The sequence below is a fragment of the Thunnus thynnus genome, chromosome 17, assembly GCF_963924715.1.
Source record: "Thunnus thynnus chromosome 17, fThuThy2.1, whole genome shotgun sequence".
Lineage (NCBI taxonomy): Eukaryota > Metazoa > Chordata > Actinopteri > Scombriformes > Scombridae > Thunnus > Thunnus thynnus.
The window spans coordinates 28056555-28080640 of NC_089533.1; the positions used below are offsets into that span (position 1 = coordinate 28056555).

General features: G+C 39.0%; 2 protein-coding genes and 1 long non-coding RNA gene across 5 annotated transcripts; 1 reads left to right on the plus strand and 2 right to left on the minus strand.

Moving 5' to 3' along the window:
* Positions 1-2408: 2408 nt before the first annotated feature.
* On the minus strand, positions 2409-15650 carry prkar1aa (protein kinase, cAMP-dependent, regulatory, type I, alpha (tissue specific extinguisher 1) a). Of its 3 annotated transcripts, none has more exons than XM_067615403.1 (11): positions 15548-15650; positions 14319-14506; positions 11228-11398; positions 8744-8835; positions 8598-8659; positions 8469-8515; positions 7980-8138; positions 7834-7894; positions 7592-7713; positions 7034-7115; positions 2409-6007 (listed from the first exon to the last, which is right to left on the minus strand). In XM_067615403.1, the coding sequence occupies exons 2-11, from the start codon at positions 14490-14492 to the stop codon at positions 5835-5837; spliced, it is 1143 nt and encodes a 380-aa protein (XP_067471504.1). In that variant the 5' UTR covers positions 14493-14506; positions 15548-15650; the 3' UTR covers positions 2409-5834. The 3 variants fall into 3 exon arrangements, with proteins under 3 accessions (XP_067471504.1, XP_067471506.1, XP_067471505.1); XM_067615405.1 differs by having other exon boundaries at positions 11228-11395; positions 15548-15637; XM_067615404.1 differs by lacking the exon at positions 15548-15650 and adding an exon at positions 15369-15526.
* Positions 15651-16453: 803 nt separating this feature from the next.
* zgc:86896 (uncharacterized protein LOC415190 homolog) lies at positions 16454-23600 on the plus strand. Its single transcript, XM_067615406.1, has 10 exons — positions 16454-16618; positions 17202-17332; positions 18671-18775; positions 19640-19862; positions 20167-20274; positions 20933-21139; positions 21285-21360; positions 22350-22540; positions 22898-22988; positions 23420-23600. The coding sequence occupies exons 2-10, from the start codon at positions 17269-17271 to the stop codon at positions 23423-23425; spliced, it is 1071 nt and encodes a 356-aa protein (XP_067471507.1). The 5' UTR covers positions 16454-16618; positions 17202-17268; the 3' UTR covers positions 23426-23600.
* On the minus strand, positions 17212-20145 carry LOC137200775 (uncharacterized). The gene is made up of 3 exons (XR_010932078.1): positions 20059-20145; positions 19737-19838; positions 17212-17312 (listed from the first exon to the last, which is right to left on the minus strand). It is a non-coding gene; the product is annotated as an uncharacterized lncRNA (long non-coding RNA).
* Positions 23601-24086: the final 486 nt, after the last annotated feature.

Consider the following 24086-nt stretch of genomic DNA (forward strand, 5'->3'; position numbering starts at 1 on the left):
ATTTCACATGTCTATGAGTTGTTAACAGCTCCACCAAATAGTGATTTTTCCCTCTAAACTTCTCACATGCTTTCATTTCAATAAATGTTCAAATGATCCAATATTTTACCAGAAATCAAAGATTAGAGAAAAAGTCCAAAAACTGAAAACAGATTTGTGTATCAGAACTTTGTGTTTTCTTCTTTCCTCTCCCATTAATCATCTCACCACCCCTCAGATTTATCTGCTGACCCTTTGGAGGGGCCTGACCCCTAGGTTGGGAACCACTGGACTAAACTAGCTAACTGTATATAAAGTAGTGTAAACTAGCTCCACCTCCAGCAGCTACAACAGTAACATGCTGCTCTAACACTGATGCTTCACTATTAATAATCTAATGATGTCATATATAATAATATATCAGTTAGAGGGACCAAACCACTACTTTTACTGCAATACTTTAACTACATCAAGCTCATAATACTTATGTACTTTTACTGTAGTAGGATTTTTCAAGCAGGACTTTTACTTGTAATGCAGTATTTTTACATTGTTGTATTGGTACTTTTACTTAAAGGATCTCAGTACTTCTTGCACCACTGCCACTAGCCTACAGAAATCTATGCACTCCAAATAACCAAATTGTCAGGTGTGATACTGTTTAAAACCAGCCTGCAGGCTACAGTGCAGTGTCCTCCCCTTTTCTTTCCAGATTAGGTGGATCACTGTCCAACATGCTGATCCTGAGACTCCTGGGATGTGAGAGCTGTCTGAGACACTCCACATCAGAAGAGAGACATACTGATTTGCCACTGCAAACATGAGTGTTGTTTGTGTTTGTGCACTGGAGGCTTCAAGTTTCCACATCACACTTGTGTAAATTGCATACTGGACCATGATTGGCTCTAAACTAGTTGTGATGTCACAAAGCATCCTTGTAAGTACAGGTGTTAAACTAAGATTTGAATTGAGCACAGAGCAGCAGATGAACGTGAAAACAAACTGCACACATATTCTGCACAGAGAAACTCAAACATGCAAGTGAAGGAACAAAAGAAGATTTTCTTTTAAACATTAAATTGTAATTATTCAGGTTTAGTTTAAGGATTAGTTAGAGGAGGTAAAAACATGTCATTATTATTATTATTTATATTTCACAGTTGTATTTTCAGTATTTTTATACCACAATGTGTTTTTAGTTGTATAAGTAAGTGTAGACTGAAAGTCTCTTTTTTAAATTATTTGGTTAATTTATGAAGTCAAGCTGTATTTTCTGTATTTATTTTCCCAAGATTAAGGTCTAAATGCTGCTTCAAAGCTTTCTCCACAATGCCAGGAATACAATTCATGTGGAGAAATATTGAACTCTTTACTATTGTTGGGCTAAAGGTTATCAATTTTGAATAAACTTGGTCTGTAAATAATGATCATATCGCTTATAAAATACTACCCCCAGCTTGAAGAAAAACACCAGACATGACCTCAGTGTCCTCATGGTAATTACAGCCCTGCATGGAATGAAGCAGTTTACCAACCAATTTAAACTAAGTCCAGCGCACTTCCTATTTCACCAAGACGGAAAATTGGGGATCTATAGGTCAGTGGCAAACTTAAGTTGGGTAGGTTGTTTGTCTTGCTGTAATCATTCCTCCTGTTCATACTGACCACTAGAGGATCCCTTCATAATGCACTTACAATGGAAGTGATGGGGGACAAAATCCACAGTCCTGCTTCTGTGCAAAAATGTATTTAAAAGTTTATCTGAAGCTAATATGAAGCTTCACTGTCCAAATGAGTCAAATTAAGTAGATATCTTTCAACATTAGTCTTTTTGTTACTATACTTCCACCACAGCTCAACAGGGAAACACTGTCTGAGGAAACACAAAGAGGGAGTTTGATGCTAAAAAGACTGTAAATGTGTCAGATATCCACTTGATATGACTAACTCAGACTGCTGAAGACTCATATAAGCTTCACATCAACTTTTAAATGACTGTTTGGACACACTGTGGATTTTGGCCTCCATCACTTACATTGAAAGCACATTTGAATCTTTTAATAGCCAGTATGTACAGGAGGAATGATTACAGTGATATGGACACCTGACTGTTGTTTTAAGACACACTTGAAAAATTGTGAACCTGTCCTTTAAGCTATGAGGGCAACTTCAACACAAGGCTTCGCAATCCAAGCCTTCACCCACTAGAGGTGGATGTGGATGCAATATTTTGCATAGAAACCAACCAGTATCTGGCTTAAGGTGTGCTGTGTGTCAATTGGTTTGTAGTAATTTAACATAACATAAGTGTATTATACTATATTAGCACTATACTATCACAGTGTCAACTAAAATAATAAAGATATTCAAACTACATCTGAATACAGGGCTCCTCTACATGTGAGGTAATAGCAAACAAAGACACACAATGAAAACACTGATCTCTTTATTGCTTGACCTGCTGTAAGGACATCCTGCAGAGAAATCCAAAACACACCAACATTAAAGTACAATCACTCCAATCAATCTGAAGAAAGGCATTTCAAAACAACACGGTCCTCTGCAAAGACTCACTGCAGTCAAACTGCTTTTTCAATTTGACAAACACTGGTGGTCTGAAAGAGTGGGAGCAAAGTGAGCCGGAAAACTAACGCTGAAAATAAACAACAATGCAGACTTCTGAGCACAGTCTCAGTCCGGCTTGTTGACTTATTGGATATTTGGTGAGTCAGAAATATTTTAACATCATAAGACTGCTGATCAAATAAGAATACAAGTACACAATGACATCACGTATGTGTCAGATGGTGGCAGTTAAGACATCTTTGAATAATAATATATTAGATAAGAGACATTTAACACTGACTGTTTATCAGAAAAATAAACCAACCAAAAGAAATGTTAAGACAAGTCTCCACTAACTGAACTAATGACCCACTGAATGTAGAAGAACACAGCATGAGAAGACATAAGAGAAGATGTGACAGAAACTGTAAAACAGAGTGACAAGCATCAGCAATTTCAACAGACACTCAGGTTTAACTAGAGGGCTGTTAGATTAGACTATGTTTCAAACCTCAATACTTTTTTGGGACCAACCAAAATGTATCTTAATCTGTCAGGTAATGAAAGTTGGCATTGGATCCTCATTCTGTTCTTTACTTATTCTTTGATCAGATACTTTCTGATAAAGCAGCATTTTTAGCTTGTATGTAATGCGCCTTTTTCAAGGAAGACACCGCAGGAAAAGCAGTAAAGTGTAAATAATAACATGAATGACGGCAGCATTCCATTTAGCTGCTTCAGTTTCAGTGCTGGTATTGTGCATGCTGGCCCACTGTCATGACTTACTGGGAGACTTTAACACCTGTGCTTTTTCCTACTACAACAAGGTAAAGACCTGCTGTGAAAAAGGCTTACATATATGAAAAAAAGTGGAAGACGTGTTATGATATGAAAAAGTTATTTTGATATCAAAACTCTGGTACTGGTATACAAAGAAAAACTGTAACACTGTCTAGCCCTGCTGCTGATGTAATGAGCCAGTGTTGGTCCAATCAGCGTTACATGCAGTACCTCTGATATAACAGATATGGTGCTTTAATCACAAACTTTACACATGAAGATTTGTCATGAGGAGTACTACAGTACACAGCCTGAGAGAATAACCTAATGATGTCATCCTGATGTAATTATGGTTACCTCGTTTTGGGCTTGAAGATGACAAACTAAAAGTCTGTGTCAAACAGCATTTAGCTGGTAGACGAGTGCTATCAAAATCTGATATTTTAATGGATTAAGCAGTGTTTTAATCAGTGCTTCATGTAATGATGATAGTGATGAAGGAGACTCAGCATTTTCTTGAGAATGTTTGTCAGTGACATCAATTGTGTGTGTCTGCAGTCTCCTTCCATTGCCGATAAATTTAAAAAAAACATGATTTTTATTCTAGGAGTGATGAAAACATCCATGTATTTACTGCTGCAAAATAACTGATAGAAAGTCTTCATATGAAGCTTTGTGATGGATGACAGAGATCAGTTACTCAACCTGGCAGTCTGATCTTCCAAGAGGTAGCTGCTTTTGTTTGTTTTTCTAAAAGTCTTGACCTGTGCTCCCTTGAAATGACAGGATCAGATGTACACAAAACAGTGAACCTAACAGTATAGAAACATTTTCTCTTTGATTATATAGTTTTGTATATCACAAAAGGTGCAAAAAATATAGTAATTTACTCTTGATATATAGATTAGTAGCAGAGCTGTGAAGGTGCAACTACAGTATGTCAGCAGGGTTAAAGGGACAGCAACATGATGGACAGCGTGGGCTACTTGCAGTATCTTTTAACACACACTGCAAACTAAATATGGAGGAAAATTTCATTTAAAGAGAAAAAGGAAAATTAAGAGAAAATGTTTTTCTTTTATTTACTATGTTATACAAAAATGAAATAAAATGTGGTGTTAAAATAACAAGAAGTGTTAAGTGAAATGTAAGAATCTGAAATGTTAAAGAAACGCTTAAATGGAGATGTTGAAACTGAAAGCTCAGTTTAAAAATAGCAACGGAATATGGAAAATGACAATACCTGATGTAACACTGAAAATGGAAAACGACTAAAATGGTGGTGAGGTTTAATTGGAAATGAATTGTGCATTTTCTTTTGTTTTTCTCATTTCTCTTTAGGGGTAAAAACATCCTCCATGCTGAAGGTGTATGGCTGGTATGTTTGTCAAACTGTGGGACAAAATGCAGGAAAAGCATGGATCTCAGTGTCAAGGCAACCCTTTAAGACAGCAAATATACAGTATATTTAAAAAAAAAAAAAAAAAAAGAGTCCACAGCCAGGCTAGCGGCTCACTGAAGCTGTACTTGAGTTAATCATGATAATACATTTACAACATGATGTTTATCAGGTGTCATTTTTACTATGTTCATCATGTTGGCTTAGCATGTTAGCATGCTAATATATACTAATTAGTTATAAACACAAAGTACAGCTGAGGCTGATGGGAATGTCATTAGTTTTGCAGGTATTTGGTCGTAAACCAAAGTATTGGACAAAGTCAAATTTTGACCTGATGGATGAGCGGCACACGACAGACACTGCCATCCATAGAGCCCCACCGCTAGTTTGACTATAAAAACATCTCGACCAATACAAAAGAGCAGCAAAAAACAGTTAAGCCTTTTTGGCGTACCGGTTCAAAAGCACAAAGTATCCTCAGTCGGTATGAACCTATCAGTGACAGCATCTTTGTGAACACTGAGGATCTCCAGAGCAAACTAAAATCATCTAACTGTGCATTCACACTGTCAACATGCTTCATTTAAGACCATCACATTTTGGGTTCAGATTGTGGAAACAATTAGCTCACACGGTCCCCATTTCCACTCACATGATATTCTGTCAGTTATTGCATCTACACACGTTTCATTGTGACCACACTATAGTTCTTATTTAGTCTAAATTATTCCATGTCTTATGTGTACTGCACATTGAGAATTTTATGTTTATTTTTTCACATATTGTCTTCTGTGCAGCTCTTTAATCAACATGTTTTAAAATGTGCTCTCTGTACTTTTAGATCTGATCTCCACTAACTAGCTGCTCAGTGTGAATGCACAGTTAAACAGCCATACAACTATATTTCATTTCAGAGTGTATGCAGTATATAGGCATCTGAGTATATAGGTGTAAAATAAAATATGTATAAAATAACAATAAGAGCCGTGTTTAAGTGATCAGGGGAGGAGTCACATGTGTGAAATAGAGGCTACAAGTAGGAAAATAGAGCAGATCTGTGTTGGTGGACCCTGCAGTAGAAGAAAGGAGGAGCAGAGTGCTGGAGAGCTCAGACGGAGAGGGAAACAAAGCTGTTGTATTGCTCGATGTTTCTCTTCAGGATGTCGGAGCAGGGACCCAGGACTCGCTCAAACCGCGGCCGGTCCAGTTTCACACACTTGAGGGGTCCGCATGCAACAACGGTGGCAGCACGGGGCCGATTCATCAGCAGGGCGATCTCACCTGAAAACACAGATGTTCGACACTGGTGTGTCACACTGAAGATGATGTTCTGCTTTGTTAGGGATGTTTTTGGGGCTGGTTTAATCCACACCATGCATCTAACTGTATTCTAGGAGCAACTCTCCATCTGTCAAACTGGAGAAATGTGTGTACTGCAGATCATAGGCGCCTGAGCAATGGAGCAAGTGGAGCAAATGCATCCCAATTATTCAATTAGTCACTCTGCTTTCATTCGCTCTGTGCTGTGCTTTCATTATTATGATTATACAGGCTAAATGAGAGGTGCAAGTTTACTCCAAGGAGCAGTTTCACAGTAAGGTCTAGTCCTCGACTAAAATGTCCCTTTTAAGTCTTGAGGAGCGTAGGTCACCTTCTGAGTTGTGCATTAAAATAGTCCTTGATTCAAAATAATGCGGGTTAAAATAATCCGCTTTTGAAGTTATGATTATTCCTTCCTGTATAACATTACAACTGCATCAGCTAGTGGTGCTATTGAGAACAGCTCCCACTAGAACCTGTGAGTATTGACACTCACAGACAGGTTTCATTATCCAAATAATACTGTAATATGTTGAAAGGCTATTTCATTTATATACATTTTTTGTCCTTGTTTGACCTTGAAGATGGTCCAGTAGCCTGCAAGCTACTAGCATTTTAGGCTACATAATGTTTTTATAAATATAATTTCAAATATGAAATAGCTCTTTCTCTAATAATCATGTCCTGTCCTCATCCATCCAATGATATACTGTTCTTGATGCATTCTTGGTTTTCATAACATCATCAATCTAACTAATCTAGACGAGTGCAGGTGGCTGTTTCCTGACTTATCCAAGAGGTTAGGTGGTGGTTAGGGTTAGGGTTGGCGGGTTAGGTGGTGGTTAGGTGTAAAAATGCAGGAAATTTGTTTTAAATTACACAAATTATGTATCTTTCCAAATGTGCTTCCCATTTTAAAACACAATCATTGCCTATGCTGTAGATAACACGTCTGTCAGGCTCTTGTGTTTCTTGTGACTGACTTACCAAAGTAATCTGATGGTCCCAGTCTGCCGACCTCCACAAACTCCTCATCCACTGACCGCCTCTGCAGCACCGCTGCTGTCCCCTGAGACAAAAAGATGCAAGATGTGGGTGGACTGGCTTTACATCCCAGTTTCTCCCAGAATATATTCACTGTGGCTGTTCACAGCAGGAAAGCACATGCTTTCTCTTCTGCACCGCTGGTTTTGTTGTGGTAAGATGAAGATAACTGGTAAAGCTGCACAACACTTTCTACATGTTTCACAATAGATGCTTTTTAATGTGAAGCTTAGTGTGAAACAATCACAAAAATGTTGATGGTGCTACAGACATTACAAATGAACACTCTGTGTTCACTGTTTTCAAGTTCATTTGAACAGTGGATTTGGATATTTTCTGCTCTTCTTGTGCAGAAGAGCTGCTTAAACTGTGCAGAGTAGAAAACAACACAGACTCACAACAGTGCTGGTGATTTGTAGTTGAGCTGTTTGGGACACATCCTCATACTGTTAACATGAATAGTAAGAACATGACTGCTTGCTTGCATAAGGTGGTGTGTACCTCCAGTATGATGAAAAACTCGTCACCAGGCTCTCCCTGCACCACAATTTTCTGACCGTCCTCAAACTGCACCGTCTCCAAGGCGTCAGCCACCGTCAGACGCTCCCACTTATCCAGAGACTCTGCTCAGAGACAACACTCAGATCAACACGCTACTCATCTGGACACATCTGGCCCATTACAACATTTCTTAATAATAATAATAATAATAATAATAATAAACAGGTGAACTAAGTTCTCACCTAAAATGGACACCTTGCTGAGGAACACCTCATACATCTTGCGCTTTCTCAATGTGCTCCCCTGAAAAACAAAATAATAGTAACAGTTCATATAACAACCCATCCATGATTTAGTTTTAGAGAGAAGTGCACGGCTGCTTCGTTACCATCAGAATCCTCCTGTAGCTGTCTCTGTCGATGCCCCACAGCTTCACATTGGACTTGGCCCGGACTGAAGCTGCTCGAGGGGTCCCGTAGATCAGAGCCAGCTCCCCGAAACTGCCTCCCTCACCGATGCTGGTCACCCACTCATTGTTCACATACACCTGCAGAGAGCAGACAGTCACTACTGTGGGCCACATTTAAGTAAGGATCTCTGAAAAGGCCTTTATTAGACAGACGGTTTGTCAGCAAATATATGCTGTGATATTTTATGTCTTTTTAATTGTTGTTTGTAGTTTTTAGACAACAATGGAGCTCTATGACACAGAGGAGTAAGATATATCAGGTTCTGCATAAACACACAATAGTTGTTAGCAGGGTACATCCATTGTTGGGACTGATGCTGTTTGCTGTTTATTAATAAAAAGATAATGCCAGAGTTATCCTTAGAGTTCATACAGTAGTTGCACCAAAACATAAGAAAGAGATCTTACATCCATGTCTCCTTGGTCGATAACATAGAAGTTGTCTCCCTCATCACCTGAAACAAGAACTTTTCATAAATGAAGAGAAAGAAAAACAATCTTCACATAAAGTGCAGTTAAAAAGCCTGGTGAACTCACCTTGTTGGATGACTGTTTCTCCAGCGATGTAGTTGACAGAAAACATTGCGTCGAAAATGTCACTACGAGGCCAGAAAGAAGCTGATTAGCTGGGAATGTTGTTGACAAGGACTGTTAGCACGCTACTGAACATGTAGTGTCATTACCTCCTCTCATTGTCGTCTAAGTGGGCAAACAGCACGTTCCTCTCCATGGCTTTTGACAGGGCTGCCATGGACTTGTAGTCTTTTGGGATGACCTTGGGTGAGAAAGGTTTAGTTTAGATTCATCTGGTACGTTTCATTTATACTGAAACTACATGTTCACACAAGTCAAATAGCTGGTGTGTGCCTCTCTCCTGCTATTACATGACAAGGTTGCATTAAATAGCTATTGGATCTTGGCTAACAGTCAAGAGCCCACACTGTCACTGCTGTCTATTGTTCTTCAGCAATAAACACATTGTTATTGTCTCACTGTCAGTCACAGTGTGTCAGGCAGAGACTACATTATACTTTGATGTGACCTATGATTACTTAAAGGACTCTACATAAGTGTCAGCTGCTGATTCTAATAAAATAGTTTTGATTAACAAGTTGCGATTTGCTGTATGTGTACTATTACAACCACTTCAGAACAATGGGAGCATGATGACAGAGAAACATGGCTATCTGTCTGTATCAGTCCCGTCCTCACATGCTCTATATGAATGTGTGTGTGCTCAGCTGAGAGGTCGTGTCCTGATGAGTAAAGAGCAGAGAGTCGTCTTCAGAGTTTGATAAATAATAGCAAAATTATTGTTGACAAAACACATTAAGAATTGCATTGATTGCACAGACGGGGGATGTCCTCATTAGATGGGCTACTTCAGAAAACACTGGAAAACAGCTGCTGCAGCAACTTGATGATTGTATTAAAAAGTCCAGTGAAAGCTCTGAATTTTCCATATACATGCTTAATGAATGAGTGATCTTTATTCACATCGAGCCATCTCTAAGACGCACTGCAAACACACCAGAAGGGGCGGTGTTGGCAAAGTAACAGGCCTGTGTCATATGAGGGAAATGTAGACTGACTCAGCCTCACACTCAGGATGATAGTGAAGATGACGATGAAGACAAAGATGACTAGAACTTGAGTTGATTCAGTAGATTCACATGATTTGAGTCAAGTGATTCACATGTTTTGGCATAGAGTTATTTTATAAATAATTTAATGTAATACATAGACATGTTCCTCCTTAAAATAACCTTGTTTGTTTTTTGTTGAATAAAAGTGCATTTATGTTTATAGAAAACAATACATTAACCATCATTGTGGCATGTCTTGATTAACATGGCATGCCCCCAGACCCCCTGACTGGCTGCTTTTCTCCCACTGGCTGGCTGCTCCACATCCTTGTGGAAAACTCTGGGATGAGCTCACACATTTTCAAGTCTGTCTTAGAACAGTCAGGTACCCAAATGAACTATTTGAAATGAAATGAATTATTTTCAAATACTTTTTTTGAGTGTTTTGATAGTTACTTCAAATGAAGTTTGAAGATGAATCTATTTATCTATGTACCCTCTTTCCTAATGTGCCCTCACATACGTGCAACAGACACTAATTCAACACTAGTGCCACTTTCTCCCGCCTCCATATAAATACAAGTATAAAACAATAAAACAATGAGATTTATGATTGACTGGTTGAGTAGCCAACCAAGAGCTTAGCAATCAATACCAAGATAGCAGGGTAAGCTTAACTACAGGCTGTTGCCACTTTGAATATGCACTATTGCATATTTGCATTTCTGTAACTAAGCATGATGAAGAAAAGCAGAATATGACGACCAAGCCAAAACAATGTTTTATTATGTTTATGAAAAACAGGAATGAATGTAAGTTCATTCTAAATTCAAATGTTTAAATTAAGTTTTTTGAAGGCCTCTGTTGCGTTTTGTAGAGCATCATTCTGCCTGCTCAGAACAGACACAATTAGCCAAGCTGAGTGGTTGGATGGTGTGTTGAGTGAATGTTACAGTCTTCTATTAGTGCACAAAGTTAGACAACATTCTATGTGAAAGCAGCAGCACCACTGCTTCAATATTTAGCTTCTACAAACTGAGACTTTTTAATCACAATCTGTAAATAGTGAATCTACCAGCCCCATACAGATGTAAATATATCAATAAAAACACTTCTACTGACAGCAAGGTACATGAACAAAGTGAAGATTAAATCAAGATTTCATTTCATTTCATCTTGTTTTTTCTTCATATGGTAGTAAACTGAATATTTGAATATTTTGGGGTTTTGGACCGGTGGTCAGACAACACCTCTGGAAAAATGTGAGGGACATTTTTCACTATCTTTGGACATTTTATAAACTATAAACTATTTTCTCGATTAATGGATCAGTTGTTTGGTCTATAAAATGTCAGAAAACTGTGAAACACGTTGGTCACTGTTGCCCAAAGCCCAAGACGACGTCCTCAAATGTCTTGTTTTGTCCACAACTCAAAGATATTCAGTTTACTGTCATAGAGACTAAGGAAACCAGATAATATTCACATTTGAGCTGGAATCAGAGAATTCCAGGGTAACTCCACTTTGATGCATGTTATACAGATATATAAATAATGGTTAAAAAAAAAAAAGCCCCCTGACCTTTCTGACATAGGAGGCAGCGTCTTCCTCAGTGTACACCTCAGCACTGATGGCTCCTCTCCGGCTCCGTCCCCTCACTACGGGGTTCATGGGAGGAGAAACTTCCTCCTCACGGGAGTCTGATCTCACACTGGACTTCTGCTGCAACACCATCTGCTGGGCCTCCTCCTGCTGGGCAACAGGTACACAAAACTACAGCTGAGTCACTGTCCTCACAGCGGACAAGTGCATTTTATTCATAATGTGTACAGTCAAGGTGTGAAGCGTTTTCAACAAAACAAAGTGAGACGAATAGAAAGTGTGACACCTCAGAAACTCTAAATGAGTCTACAGACAAGTAGATTTTTTGACTGCAAAATAATAACACAATCAGTGAAACTGGCAAACAACCTAAATAATGTTTTACTACAAGGTTACATCTCTCACCTTTTATTTCATGTCCACCTCATCATTTCACCTGCAGCTATCTATTGAAAACTGTGTGTATGCCTAGTCTGAAGTATGTAGGAGCTACACACATTCTTCTTTATAAACACCAGTTTATGTGTAGGAAAAGGCGTATGCATGGTTTTTATTTGTATGCATCCTTTATATATCTGGACCCTGGTGTGCCACCGAATTTTCCATGAAATACAAATTTTAAATGTTGTAAAATGTTTTATGTAACAAATACAATTTAAAAACACCTCAATTATTCCTATAATATTCCAGCTCATCTTTCTTGGTCAAAAGGAAAAGTGCTGTCAGACATGACACACTGCTGTCACATGGGACCAGCAAACGCCACCAGCACTGTGCTGCTGCTGAGAAGGCAAAATGCACAAGAGGCAGCTGTAGTCTAAGGAGTGAAAAAAAATGGAGCCGGCCTTGTTTGATAAAATGAAGAATGTTATGCACATAGCCTACTACATTGAAAAGGAGGAGCTACCCTTCACTCAACTTCCTGTAGTTCATGGGCTCATCAACAGGACAGGTGTGAAACTCCCAGACTGCTATAATTCACAGCTTGTGCTTGGTATGTCACACACAGCCGCAGCCAAAATGAAGACAAACAGGGCTGGGTATCCATTCAGGAAATCTGAACCGATCCAATTCCAATTCACAAGGTCCTGGTTAAATTTGATATAGATTTTGTTAGGGATATTAATGTTACAATACCAATTTTGCTTAAATATGAAAGAGATTCTAAGAGAAGTAATGCTGTAAATTGTACAATAAACCGTCTACCTGAACACATTACAGCAGTCACCACATTATAGTGCAACACTACAGACTCTACAGTCAGTGAGTATTGAGTAACCTGATAAGTGCTTTCTTTAGTACAGTGTATTAACAACTGCAGATTTTAGATCAAATCCCCAGGCCAGTGTAAATAAGGTAGCTACATCACTAAACAAGATCTGGTGGTCATATCTCATTGAACATGGCGGGACCTGCTCCACTTAAGGCACCGCCAAGCCTAAAGGCAGATGTCCACATTAATTTTGGATTTAAAATCCACAGGAAAAGGCATATATTAAAAGATCGATCTCTGATTTTATGAATCGATATCGGAAAATTTAAATGAAGATCAATTTGAATTGGAAGATTGTTTTTTTTAACCCAGCCCTGAACACAATAACCACAGCCGAACAATGTTTTCTTTTGTGTTAATTAGATTATGTAGATTGGCCGTGTAATTTAATGTAGTGGCAATACTGTCAACTCAATGATTTTGTTTTTATCCAAGCAGATGCCATCATCTTTCACTTAGAGGAAAAGCTGAGGGACCTTCAAAGGGACGGCACAGTCAGTAAATGTAAGGCCTTTGATCCCTCTCGCTGGCCTATATGGGATAGGTCAAATGCCAGTGCCAGTGCTCTATTCAGGGAGAGTGGTCAGGAGGATCTGAGGGCACTGACTAGGCACTTCAGTGTCCTCCTGGCTAGGGAGGGCGTAATGTCACATCCAACTTTCATCACTACAAGATCTTTGCCCAGGGGAGAACAGCTGTTCCAATGACGGACACTTAAATATGCTGAAGTCAGGTGTGTGTACTACTAAAAGAAATCGTTTTGAATGATTGCTGTAGGAATTCATCCTCAATAGTTTTCCCATATAACACATCCCAGGGGCGGGGCAGTGTCAACAGTTAACATGTCCTAAAACAGGATAAGCAAGACAAGGAAAACCTGCTGCTCATCAGCATGAGAGATCTAGGCAGCTCACCTAGATAGAAATCCACAGTCCAGGCAGCACGTAAGGTCTCACACTGCCCTCTACTGACAACTGCCAAAAGACCTAATTTGCAAAGGTGAAATGCTACTATCAACACCAAAATTATCCTGATAAACACCAGGTTTGGTATTTCTCAGGATATGAGAGAGGGTTCTCTACAATGAAATGCATAAAGTCCCACTGGAGGACCAGCCTCAGCTCAGTCCAGCTTCAGAGGCTGCTTTTTCTCTCTGTGGAGGGCCCACAGTTTGATGCTGGATTGGTGGTGGAGAGGTTGATGGGCCTGCAGCCAAAGGTGGCGTCACCCAGGATTTAACCCCTGGGATGACGTCAAGGCGTCAGGCTGAAGACACAGAGGAAGTAGATGAATAGTGTGTCAGATGCTTCCCAGCAGCAGTTGGATGCGTTCAGTGACAGCTGCAGATGCCCTGACGGTTTCACTCGGTTTGACCCAGAGGAAGTTTGCACATTTATGTTGGCTTCCCTGTTTAAAGCCCATATATAAAGGCTTATCTGAACATTCATTGGTATCACTCTGCATTACCTATTGTTATATACAATCTAAATGAATATGAAAATGATTTGTTGAGATGAAAACGTTACATATAGCCACTTAAATAAAATTCCTAAATTATATGACGACACTGTTTTGATGCTTTCAACTGTTTGTTTGTCTGACTGTTTGTTCATTTGTTCTGCATCTGCAAACAAAATGAAAAAAGTAAATTATTGTAATTTTTACCTGGACAAGTGACTTTTAAGCCTGCATAAGTGTAACGTAAATGTACTTGTCCGAAGAACAAGTGCCTCAAAAAGTTAATGTCGAGCCCTGGTTCATAGCATATCAGAAAGAGGCTTTTCTGTCAGCACCCACCTTCTCCAGTCTGTCAAAGTGTTCCTTGAGGAAGGCCATGGGCCGCTCAGGCCGGGCTGTGCACAGCTGGACAATGCAGTCCTTGAGCAGCTGCTGGATGTTGTGCTTCTGAACATACTGCTCACACTCTAGCAGACTCCTCTCCTCCTCGCTGCTCGTACTGCTTGATGCCATCTTTGTCTTATGACCTGCGAGAGGATGTGAGAAAAACATGCTGATGAAGAATCAGGAAGGTGTCTTCTGCTGTTCTGTATTGACATGCAACTGTAGCTGTATTTTACCTAAGGACTTGGTATGAATATTAAAAACTGCATGTAAAGTGACAGATTCCTCATGATTCATCCCTGTTTAGTTAGAAGAGAATTACGCATCAAATTTAGTTTCAGAGGTTTTATGTTAAGGCATCAAACCCATTCAACTTATGTTTAATTTGACAGCTTTACAGAATACTATATGTATGTTGGCATTGTCTACATTACACTTGTGGTGGAAAGTCCATTTTCTAAAGTACATGCACTCAAATAATGTATTTGCACACGCTTTCTGCACACTGTACGTTTAGTTTTGTACATTTTACTGACTCTTCTGAACTTTTACATAAGTAACACCAATTTTGAATGCAGGGCTAGAGTTTCTTTGTAATGTGGTAGCTAACACTGTAGCTACACTATGAGACTAAGTTACTTTCGTTACTTTTTTCATGCAAAGTATTCATCAGCCACATAACTTCAGCTGTCAAGACAGAATAAGGACAGTATTTTCCCCTGACATGTCATGAAGTGATAAAATAAGCAGCTATTCCACTAGCTGAAGTTCAAGCAGCCCCATTGTACCAAAGTAACGTTACCAGTGCTTTCTACGTAGGTTGACGCTAGCTCTCTAACTTACTGAAGCTACTTTCCTCTAGCTAACATTATGATTCTACGTACAGTAGATAAATAACAGGCTACATAGCTCACACTAACAGCTGTTGGCTGTGAATAAAAAACCTGTCAATGCGATACTAACGAAAAGTTGCTGTTATTAGGTCAAAAGATTTCCCCTAATTACCTTTCTTGAAGACCTCTCAACGCTAACGCTAAATTAGCTCGGAGAGCTAACTGTTAGCCATCCACAGTAACGTATCAAAACAAAGGTAAAAACCCAGTCTACAGACAACAAGTGACAGATGTTCATTAATTACACCCGCAAATAACTATTCACATTGCAAACTACACAAAAACCCTTACCAAATATGATATGGCGTGTTGTCTTGTTTGTTTTCTTCCGTGACAGCAGAGACCCACTTCCGCTCGGTTCTTTCACAGTAAAAGTGTCTCCTCAAAAATATAAAAATAAAAATAAAATAAAATTGCAGTACACATTGTAAACAATCACACTGCAGTCATCCTATACACACTCAGTGTTCTTTAAATCTGCCACCATTTGGTTAAAAAACAATCAACAATTATATTGATAATTGATCAATCATTTCAATAATTTTTCAAGCAAAACACCAAAATTGATCAAATGTGTGTATTTACTGCTTTTTTGTCTTGATTCTTAGATAATTCAGCGTGGTGGCTCAGTGGTTAGAACTATTGCCTCATAGCAAGAAGGTCCTGGGTTCCAATCCCAGCTGTCCCAGGTTCTTTCTATGTGGAGTTTGCATGTTTTCCCCGTGTATGTTATGTTAGGGTTAATGTTACTGACCACTGGCACTGGCCAAAAGAGCTTGGATTGTTCCAGGTGTTGTGCTGCAGCTGCCCACTGCTCCTAATGTATAAGATGGGTCAAATGCAGAGGACAAATTTTGTTTCAATGTATGTGAGGGCTGACATGACAATAAAGAAATCTTAATTAATTGAATAAATAAATTAATTTAATTTAATTAATCAATAATTTAAACAAAATAATTGTTCATTGCAGTTCTAACAGACTTTTTAAACTGTATGACCAAAATTCAGTGGGTAAATCATAACAATTAGCAATCAGTTGATGTAACTTACATAAAGGGATTTATATGCACATCTAAAAGGGTTTTTTTTTTGTATGTACTGGTGTGTACATATTGGTGGCTGCCAGCCTTATGGTGATTGCCAACTGAGAATCATTGTTTATCACAAGAAACTTGCTCCAGGCAAGACAACAGCTATTATCAGACACACCCACCTTTCTTTCACTCCCTTCAGTAATACCACAGTCACTTCCTTCTACCAGTCAGACTGCACAGCTCCATTCGTGTCGACTGCCCAGAGTCCACGAATACAGCCCTGCACCACCACTATTAACTCACCCCGACTGCACATACCACAGCAAAGGTAAGTTACAACCTCAGCATTGTGTTTATCACATCTAATCAGCTTGGTCAGTGTCTTCTATCTACTAAAACCCTTCCAAACTGTTAGGAAATAACTTGATCTCAGCTGTATGATATTAATGTAAAGCTGTAACACATTGATTCTTTATTCATAATCCGGGGTTTGTTTCCTCCAGTCAAGATCAGGTTATCGTTAGAGGGCAGAGAAAAATACAGACGTAATAGTTAAGGCATGTTTGGACAGTGTGTGCCACACCTGATAAAGGTGCACTGTTATCTCAGAATCACTACTCATGTAGCTAACAATTAGATCAGGTTGTACCATACGGGAAGTTCATAGACCCATAAGTCTGCCCATAAAGAGGATTTACCCACATTCTTAGGACCAAAATTCAGTATAGTACACATCAGAGTAAGTAGCACCTAACTGATTTAAGTTATATGAGAACGGGGCAAAGAATATCTTCAATATTCTATATATCTTAAAATCTTCACAACAAACTAGGTGTGCTTTGCCTGTAAAAATCATGTTTTTCAACAAAGTGTCTCTGTCCTCCTCCCTGATCTCGTCCTGGGACCTGCAGCAGCACATCTGCGGACCATCCGTGACAGCAGCCACATTCCAGCAGCCTCTCCTGTCTCTGTTCAGACATGTCACTCTACAGTTTTGGCCTGGAGCCGCTCTCCTGCCACGCCTGGAACAAAGACAGGACACGTAGGTGAAACAGCAAACATACTAGCCTGGCTGCTTTTCTTTTTAAAGTAACACATACATATGTACACCTATGTGAGATATAACTGCACAAATGTGTATATTCTTCTTCCATAATTTAAGGGCTCAATAATTGATGGGAGCACATTTACAATGCAACCTGCAGATACATTTTCTTCCTCCTTTAATTGCATTAATGGTGCCTGGAGAACTGCAGGGAATCTGATTACCAATACAGGAAATGGACTGAAAGAGCTTCACTGACTCAATGACTGCTGCAGTGCATTGTCACTGATTTTCTTATCAAGCTTTACTGTAGCATGAGGGACCCAGATTGCTGCTGCTGTTTGTATAGTAGTTACATTTTTCTAAAACTGTTTTGTGAATGTGAAAGCATTGTGTAATATTTTTTATTACAATGTCAGTCAATTAGTAGTTGTTAGACTTTGGTCAATGACAAGGTATAATGTATATTCAGTCTGCAGCCATGCTAACAGAATGCTAAAATGTTCACAATGACCATGTTAAAATGCATTTCTAGCAGGTGTAATGTTGACATAATGTTGACAAACATTTTAATTTAGCATGTTGGATAAATTTTAACCTGATGATGGTGCTAGATGAAAAGTGAAGCGGTCACCAAAGTTATTACAATCAATAATTAATAATCACATACCAACATTTCATGTTGAAATTTCCATGATGTTTGCAGAACACATTCATGTTCCCCACAGGATGAACTATTTCATTTGGGCACTATGTGAAAATGACAAACTCTACACTCAACTGCATTATGCCTATCTGAGTGTAAAATTCCCAAAATCATCAGTATATTCATTAATACACATACAACAATGTGCATTAGTCAATCTTTTCTCTCTTAAGCATGACCTGTTGACCTTTCCTCTGTCACCACCCTCAGGCCAATATTTCCAATGCACAAAATATACACAGACTCTAACTTTAAAAGGCAGATTACTATGAAAGTTACTGAATAAACATTCAAGCTTGCTAGAGGGTATGTTTGACTTCTTTACATGACCTTCCCACTTGTAACTTTGGAAACAAGTTAAAGTTAACTACTGTCAAGATATGATATTTTTTTGTGAATTTACAGAAGATGAATCCTGTTGATTTTGTGACCCTGTAGATTTTTTGTCACACGAGATACTGCAAAAAGAAACACACTGATGGATTTATGACATTTGCTGAGCACATCCCTACTCTTCAGATGAAGAACCTTTCTGACCATGTCATATTACTACTTCTGTACTATTATATTACTATTACAGTATAAAGTTATTACAATGCCTAATATTTTGCACACTTATTTCCATACAGAGATTGCAGTGAGTCCCAACAACAATGTGGTGAACATATATGAGAAGAAAGGCAAAGACTGGGTCAAGATCCATGACCTGACTGAGCACAGTGGACGAATCACAGGTACTACAGCTTGTATCAGCCAACAGTGTCTTAGGGAAGGAAGGGGGGCTCCCACTTTGATTGGCCCTGATTGATAACCTCCTACTAAAAATGTGGAAATTATTTTGAGTGGATGGGACCAAATAAGTCAAATGTAAATACTGAGTTCATTTTTTACCTTGTATGTGTAACAAACATTGGCATTGGTGTTCCTAGACCCTTGTGTTCATTTAAAGGCACAGACCAGTATTTCAGTTTTAACTCCAACTACTACTTCCAACATCAAAGATCAGTAGCGAGGACCCTCCCACATAGAGCACATAGACTCAGGGAGGTCCAGCAGGATTAGAGGGAACTTCAGGCCAATGGGTACAAGGAGTGGATGATGAGACAAGACTTGACTTAAGGATGGACACTGCTAAATCAATGGGGACCACCAGACGAATCTCAGTGGAATTCCTTAACATGACTGAATGTCAGAACATGTAGGCAGAGTCTTCAAGTCACAAGGAGTTATTACTTAACACAAACCTTGCGAAGACAGATAATGCTGCATCATGTCTTGTGGAAAAAGATGGAAAGGTTTAAAGCGACAACTTGAAAGTGTTCTGGTATTTATACTCGTTTATACTGGAAAGACACCATGGTAGAACTATCCTCGAGAATTTCGGTAATCTTTATAAAAGACTGTCCCACCTCAAACTACATCTTATTATTGAAGATAATTTTGACTTAATATTTTATTTATTTAATTTTGGAACTGGTAAGTTTTTGACTTTTTGAGTAAAGTGTGTGATCTGAAAGCAAAGGCGAAATTTATCAGTAGGAAGTTTTGCATTGTCTATTGTTTGACACTTGAATAGAGCCTCATAATAATGTCCATAGGCATCGACTGGGCCCCAGAATCCAACCGCATTGTGACATGTGCCTCTGACCGCAACGCCTACGTGTGGACTCTGAAGGATGGCATGTGGAAGCCTACCCTGGTGCTGGTGCGCATCAACCGTGCAGCCACCTGTGTGAAGTGGTCACCACTGGAGAACAAGTTTGCCCTGGGCAGCGGGGCTCGCCTCATCTCTGTCTGCTATTTTGAGAAGGAGAACGACTGGTGAGCAATACATGATCAGATCAGAACTGTTCTGTTTTGTACATAGAACTTAAATTGATGTTAGTTTTGAAGGTCAATGCTGAGGCCAATATTTTTTTACTCTGATAGTGTCAGAGCCTAAGGATGGATAAGCATTGACTTTAACCTTAAATTTAGACTCAAATGTCAATTTTTTCACTTGATACATATTCTTTACCTTATACACAGATTGTTAAGCACCATGAAACCAATGGTGAAGACTTCTGATGCATTTTTTCTTCACTCAGAGAAAATTCAGGTTTTTACCAGTCTCCCTTCCCATCAGGTGGCTGAGTAAGCACATCAAGAAGGCCATTCGCTCCACAGTCCTGAGTCTGAACTGGCATCCCAACAACATCCTGCTGGCAGCTGGGTCTGCAGACCTCTACTGCAGGTGAGACAACAACCACAATTAGGAGGGGGAGCATATTAGAGTCATATAGCTCTACAAAACATAGAGCCAGAGAACCACACATTGGTGAGTGGTATCATTCCTCTCATTGAACTTTCAGCAAAAAAGCAAACAAGTGTATTTCCCTATTCCTTCAACACAACTAGTAGGAAGAGAGGGCACATTTTTATGTTAGTAATTACTGGCATTATTATCAATGTAGAAATTATTTTAATGATTCTTCAGTAAGTTTTAAAAATGTTTTATTTTAATGCTGCATTAAAAGATCCAGCTATGAACACAACATTGACATATTATCACCTTATTAAGTTGTTCTTGCTAACATGTTATAATAATATTGATATTAATATTATTACTAATATTAAATAATATTATTAATATGATATTATTAGCTAGATAGCTAGCTAGATATTTCTATATCTAAAAATGTAATTATATCTTTGCCATTTGCTCTATTACTATTTTCTTGTATTGGATGTTATAGGTTTTGTATCTAATTCCAATAAAAGTTAAACTATTGCAGTACAATTTATTTATTTTTTATTACATACAGCAGCAACAACCACATCTGATATCAAGCAATCCAACATGGGTCCCAAATCCGGGAAACTGTAACAGATCTCCATGTTGTGCTTCTCAGGGTCTTCTCAGCCTATATAAAGGACATTGAAGACAAGCCTGGACCTACTGCCTGGGGGGCTAAGATGCCTTTTGGGGAGGTGCTGCTAGAGCATAAGGACTGTGGAGGTTGGGTGCACGGTGTCTCTTTCTCCCCCAGCGGAGACCAGTTGGCCTGGGTGGCCCACAACAGCAGCATCGCAGTGGTTGATGCCGCCCAGGGGAAGGAGTGAGTACTGCAGAGTTTAAGAGATTTTGTCTGTTGTTTTTATTTTCTCTCAGTAAGTTCCATAAAGTCTGCAAGAGTTCCTGTGTCTTGGATGTCTGTTGACATTATTTTACCTCCCTGACCTTCCTGACCTCTATCTGTTCAGGGTAACCCAGCTGTCCACCGACCGTCTGCCACTGCTGAGCGTACTGTATGTCAGCCCCACTGAGATGGTTGCTGCGGTAACTATCACCTCCCTGCTCCATTTGTGTGTGTGTGTGTTTGAACGGTATGTGTGTCTTGAGCAATTTCAAGCATGAGTCAGATTCTTGTAAAAGGGTGATGTGATCAAATACCAGCTCAAATCCCTGACTTAAAGCTGCACTAATCAATCATTTGAGTGATGGCTCAAATGACTCTGTGTAATGTCAAAGTGGTTTGTAGTGATGAACTCACAGAGAATAATCCCTGACACTGCAGTTCTCAGCTCTGTGGAGCTTTTTAGCCTCTTATAGCTCATTGTTTTGTTTTCACAGCCTACAAACTCCACTCTTATTAACCTTGTTTCCAGCAGCAGCAGGAAGCCGTTTTCAGTGAAAAAGCTGTACACTATCTGCCCTGCACCAAACAGCAGACAGACACACAGACTATTGGACTGAGATTCATTAGGTGGACGCAAACACAACTTCAAATGAATGCTAATGTTGATCTGTGTCTGCTGGATGTGTAAATAGGTAATAGCTAATAGACTAATACCAACTTGTAACTTTAACCAATTTTTTCTCTTATTACGATTATAAAGATTCCAGTTTTTAGGGGGAAAAATATAAAAGCTAATCAATGATACATTCTACTGTATGCTCATGTGCTTGACATCTACTCCTTCATCTAATTCCTACTTTGACTCTTTATGTTCTGATATTTCACATTCTGACAAAAATTGAAAAAGAGAGAGAACTTCAAAAAACATTTTTGGTGACTGACTATTGGAGTGAAGTATGTGATACAGACACTTCTATCCCAATTCTGATTACTTTTGTCCTCCTCTTTAAAAATATACAAGACAGGATTTAATGGTAATGAATTCCTCTAAATGGAGGTATAACTCAGGCTGTCAAATCACTTAATGCAGCTTTACGTACTATCAGTCAGTACAGTCATAATCAACTGGAATATTGTAATACAGTAATTCTTTGTGTTTACTGTATATCCTTCATCTCTTTTCCATCAGGGTCATGACTGTTGTCCCTACCAGTACACCTATAAAGGTCCAGGTGCTCTGGAGTTTGTAAAGAAGTTGGACATCCCCAAGCAGAGCTCCAAGAGCAGCATGTCAGCCATGCAGCACTTCCGCAACCTGGACAAGAGAGCCACTGAGGAGGACAGCAACGAGCTGGACACCCTTCACCAGAACAGCATCACGTAAGGCCAACAGCTGTTTCACTTAAAGTAACATTATAACCTCCAACAAGGAGGAGGTCACGTTTTCATTGTGAGTGTTTGAGATTTTTGTGGTTGCCAGATATTTCAGGTATATATTGTTGTACTTTTAAAAATGGTGGAAAGTTAGATCATGGGTGAACAAACAAGTGAAAGCTTTTGGTGTATCATCATGAGTTTGTTTCTGTATGCCATACTGCTTACACCTAACTGGTTCCCAAATTCTTGTAGGAACATCTTTTTGACATAAATCTCCACACATCTTGAAAGGAGTAAGGGACCCTTAGCTTTTGTAAGAGCCTTTTGTGTGTACAGTGTGTATTGTGTTGTGTCCTGCAGGCAGCTGTGTGTTGTATCAGGGGAAAAAGCCAAAGTGGAGAAGTATAGCAGTGTGGGTCTGGACGGAGCCATGGTGATCTGGGATTTTAAGGTAATGTGTCAAATTTTACCTCAGTACAAAAGAAAAGCTGTGATTTAGTAAATTGTTGAGTGTAGGATTATTACTTAATTGTATATAATAAACATTAATTCAATCACATGCACCTCTTGATTTTTCGGATTCCCAAACAATGATCTTGGATGGAATTTGGAGATTTGGATGCACTGTGACACAATCACTGGAAAAACTGTGCCACAAAATTGAATTGACTACAGCTTATAGTATATAAGCAAAATGAGTGACTGTTGTGTAGTGTGTTTTATGATAGTCAGAATGTTATTGAGTCTTTTTCGCGCTGATAACACAGAGGACACATTGATGAAATGTTCAGTATTGAATGTCTGCACCCATTATCAGCTGCGATGCAACATAGTGCAACCCTACAGGATCAATTCTAACATGTTTGTATCCTCATTTTGCAGCATTGAGACACAGAAGGTTGTCAGTCCTGGCCAGACATCTGGTTGAACCGACCAATGGAAGATAAATGCCAGTAAACCCATGTGCAATAATATGGAACTACTGATGTGCTTTTGAATAACTGGAAAACAATGACAGCACATGCTTTTAAATAAATAATGAGGATATTTACTGGTCAGACAATATGTGGTCATGTCTAGTTCTTTTTTCATTTTCACTTATTTACTGCATATGTGTATTTCTGTGTTACTTTCTTTTTCTGCCTGCATTATACTGTCTCTACTGCTTCTATTTTACTTCCTCTTAAAGCGTCACTCCACCAATGTTACACATCAGTTTACTCATCTTGTATAGTGATACCAAGAGACTACCAGCCCAGGTCAAGAAGCACTTACAAGGGAGGGAGTCAGGCTCGCACTTTAGGCTGTACTATTGTAAAACTACTCAACCTGATGAGCCAGTTTGTCAGTCTAATAATTTAGGATCATGAACAAATCACACTGTGAAAATTATTGTTATGCTAGTGCATATGCATGATCAGTGAGTGGAGAATACATAAGTTAATAAGTCTGAATGTTGTACTGTCCTGCAACTTGGGCTTGCATTGGCGCATAAAATGTTTGTTCATTTTCAAACAGGCCAAAATTATAAGGACTAAATAGACATAAC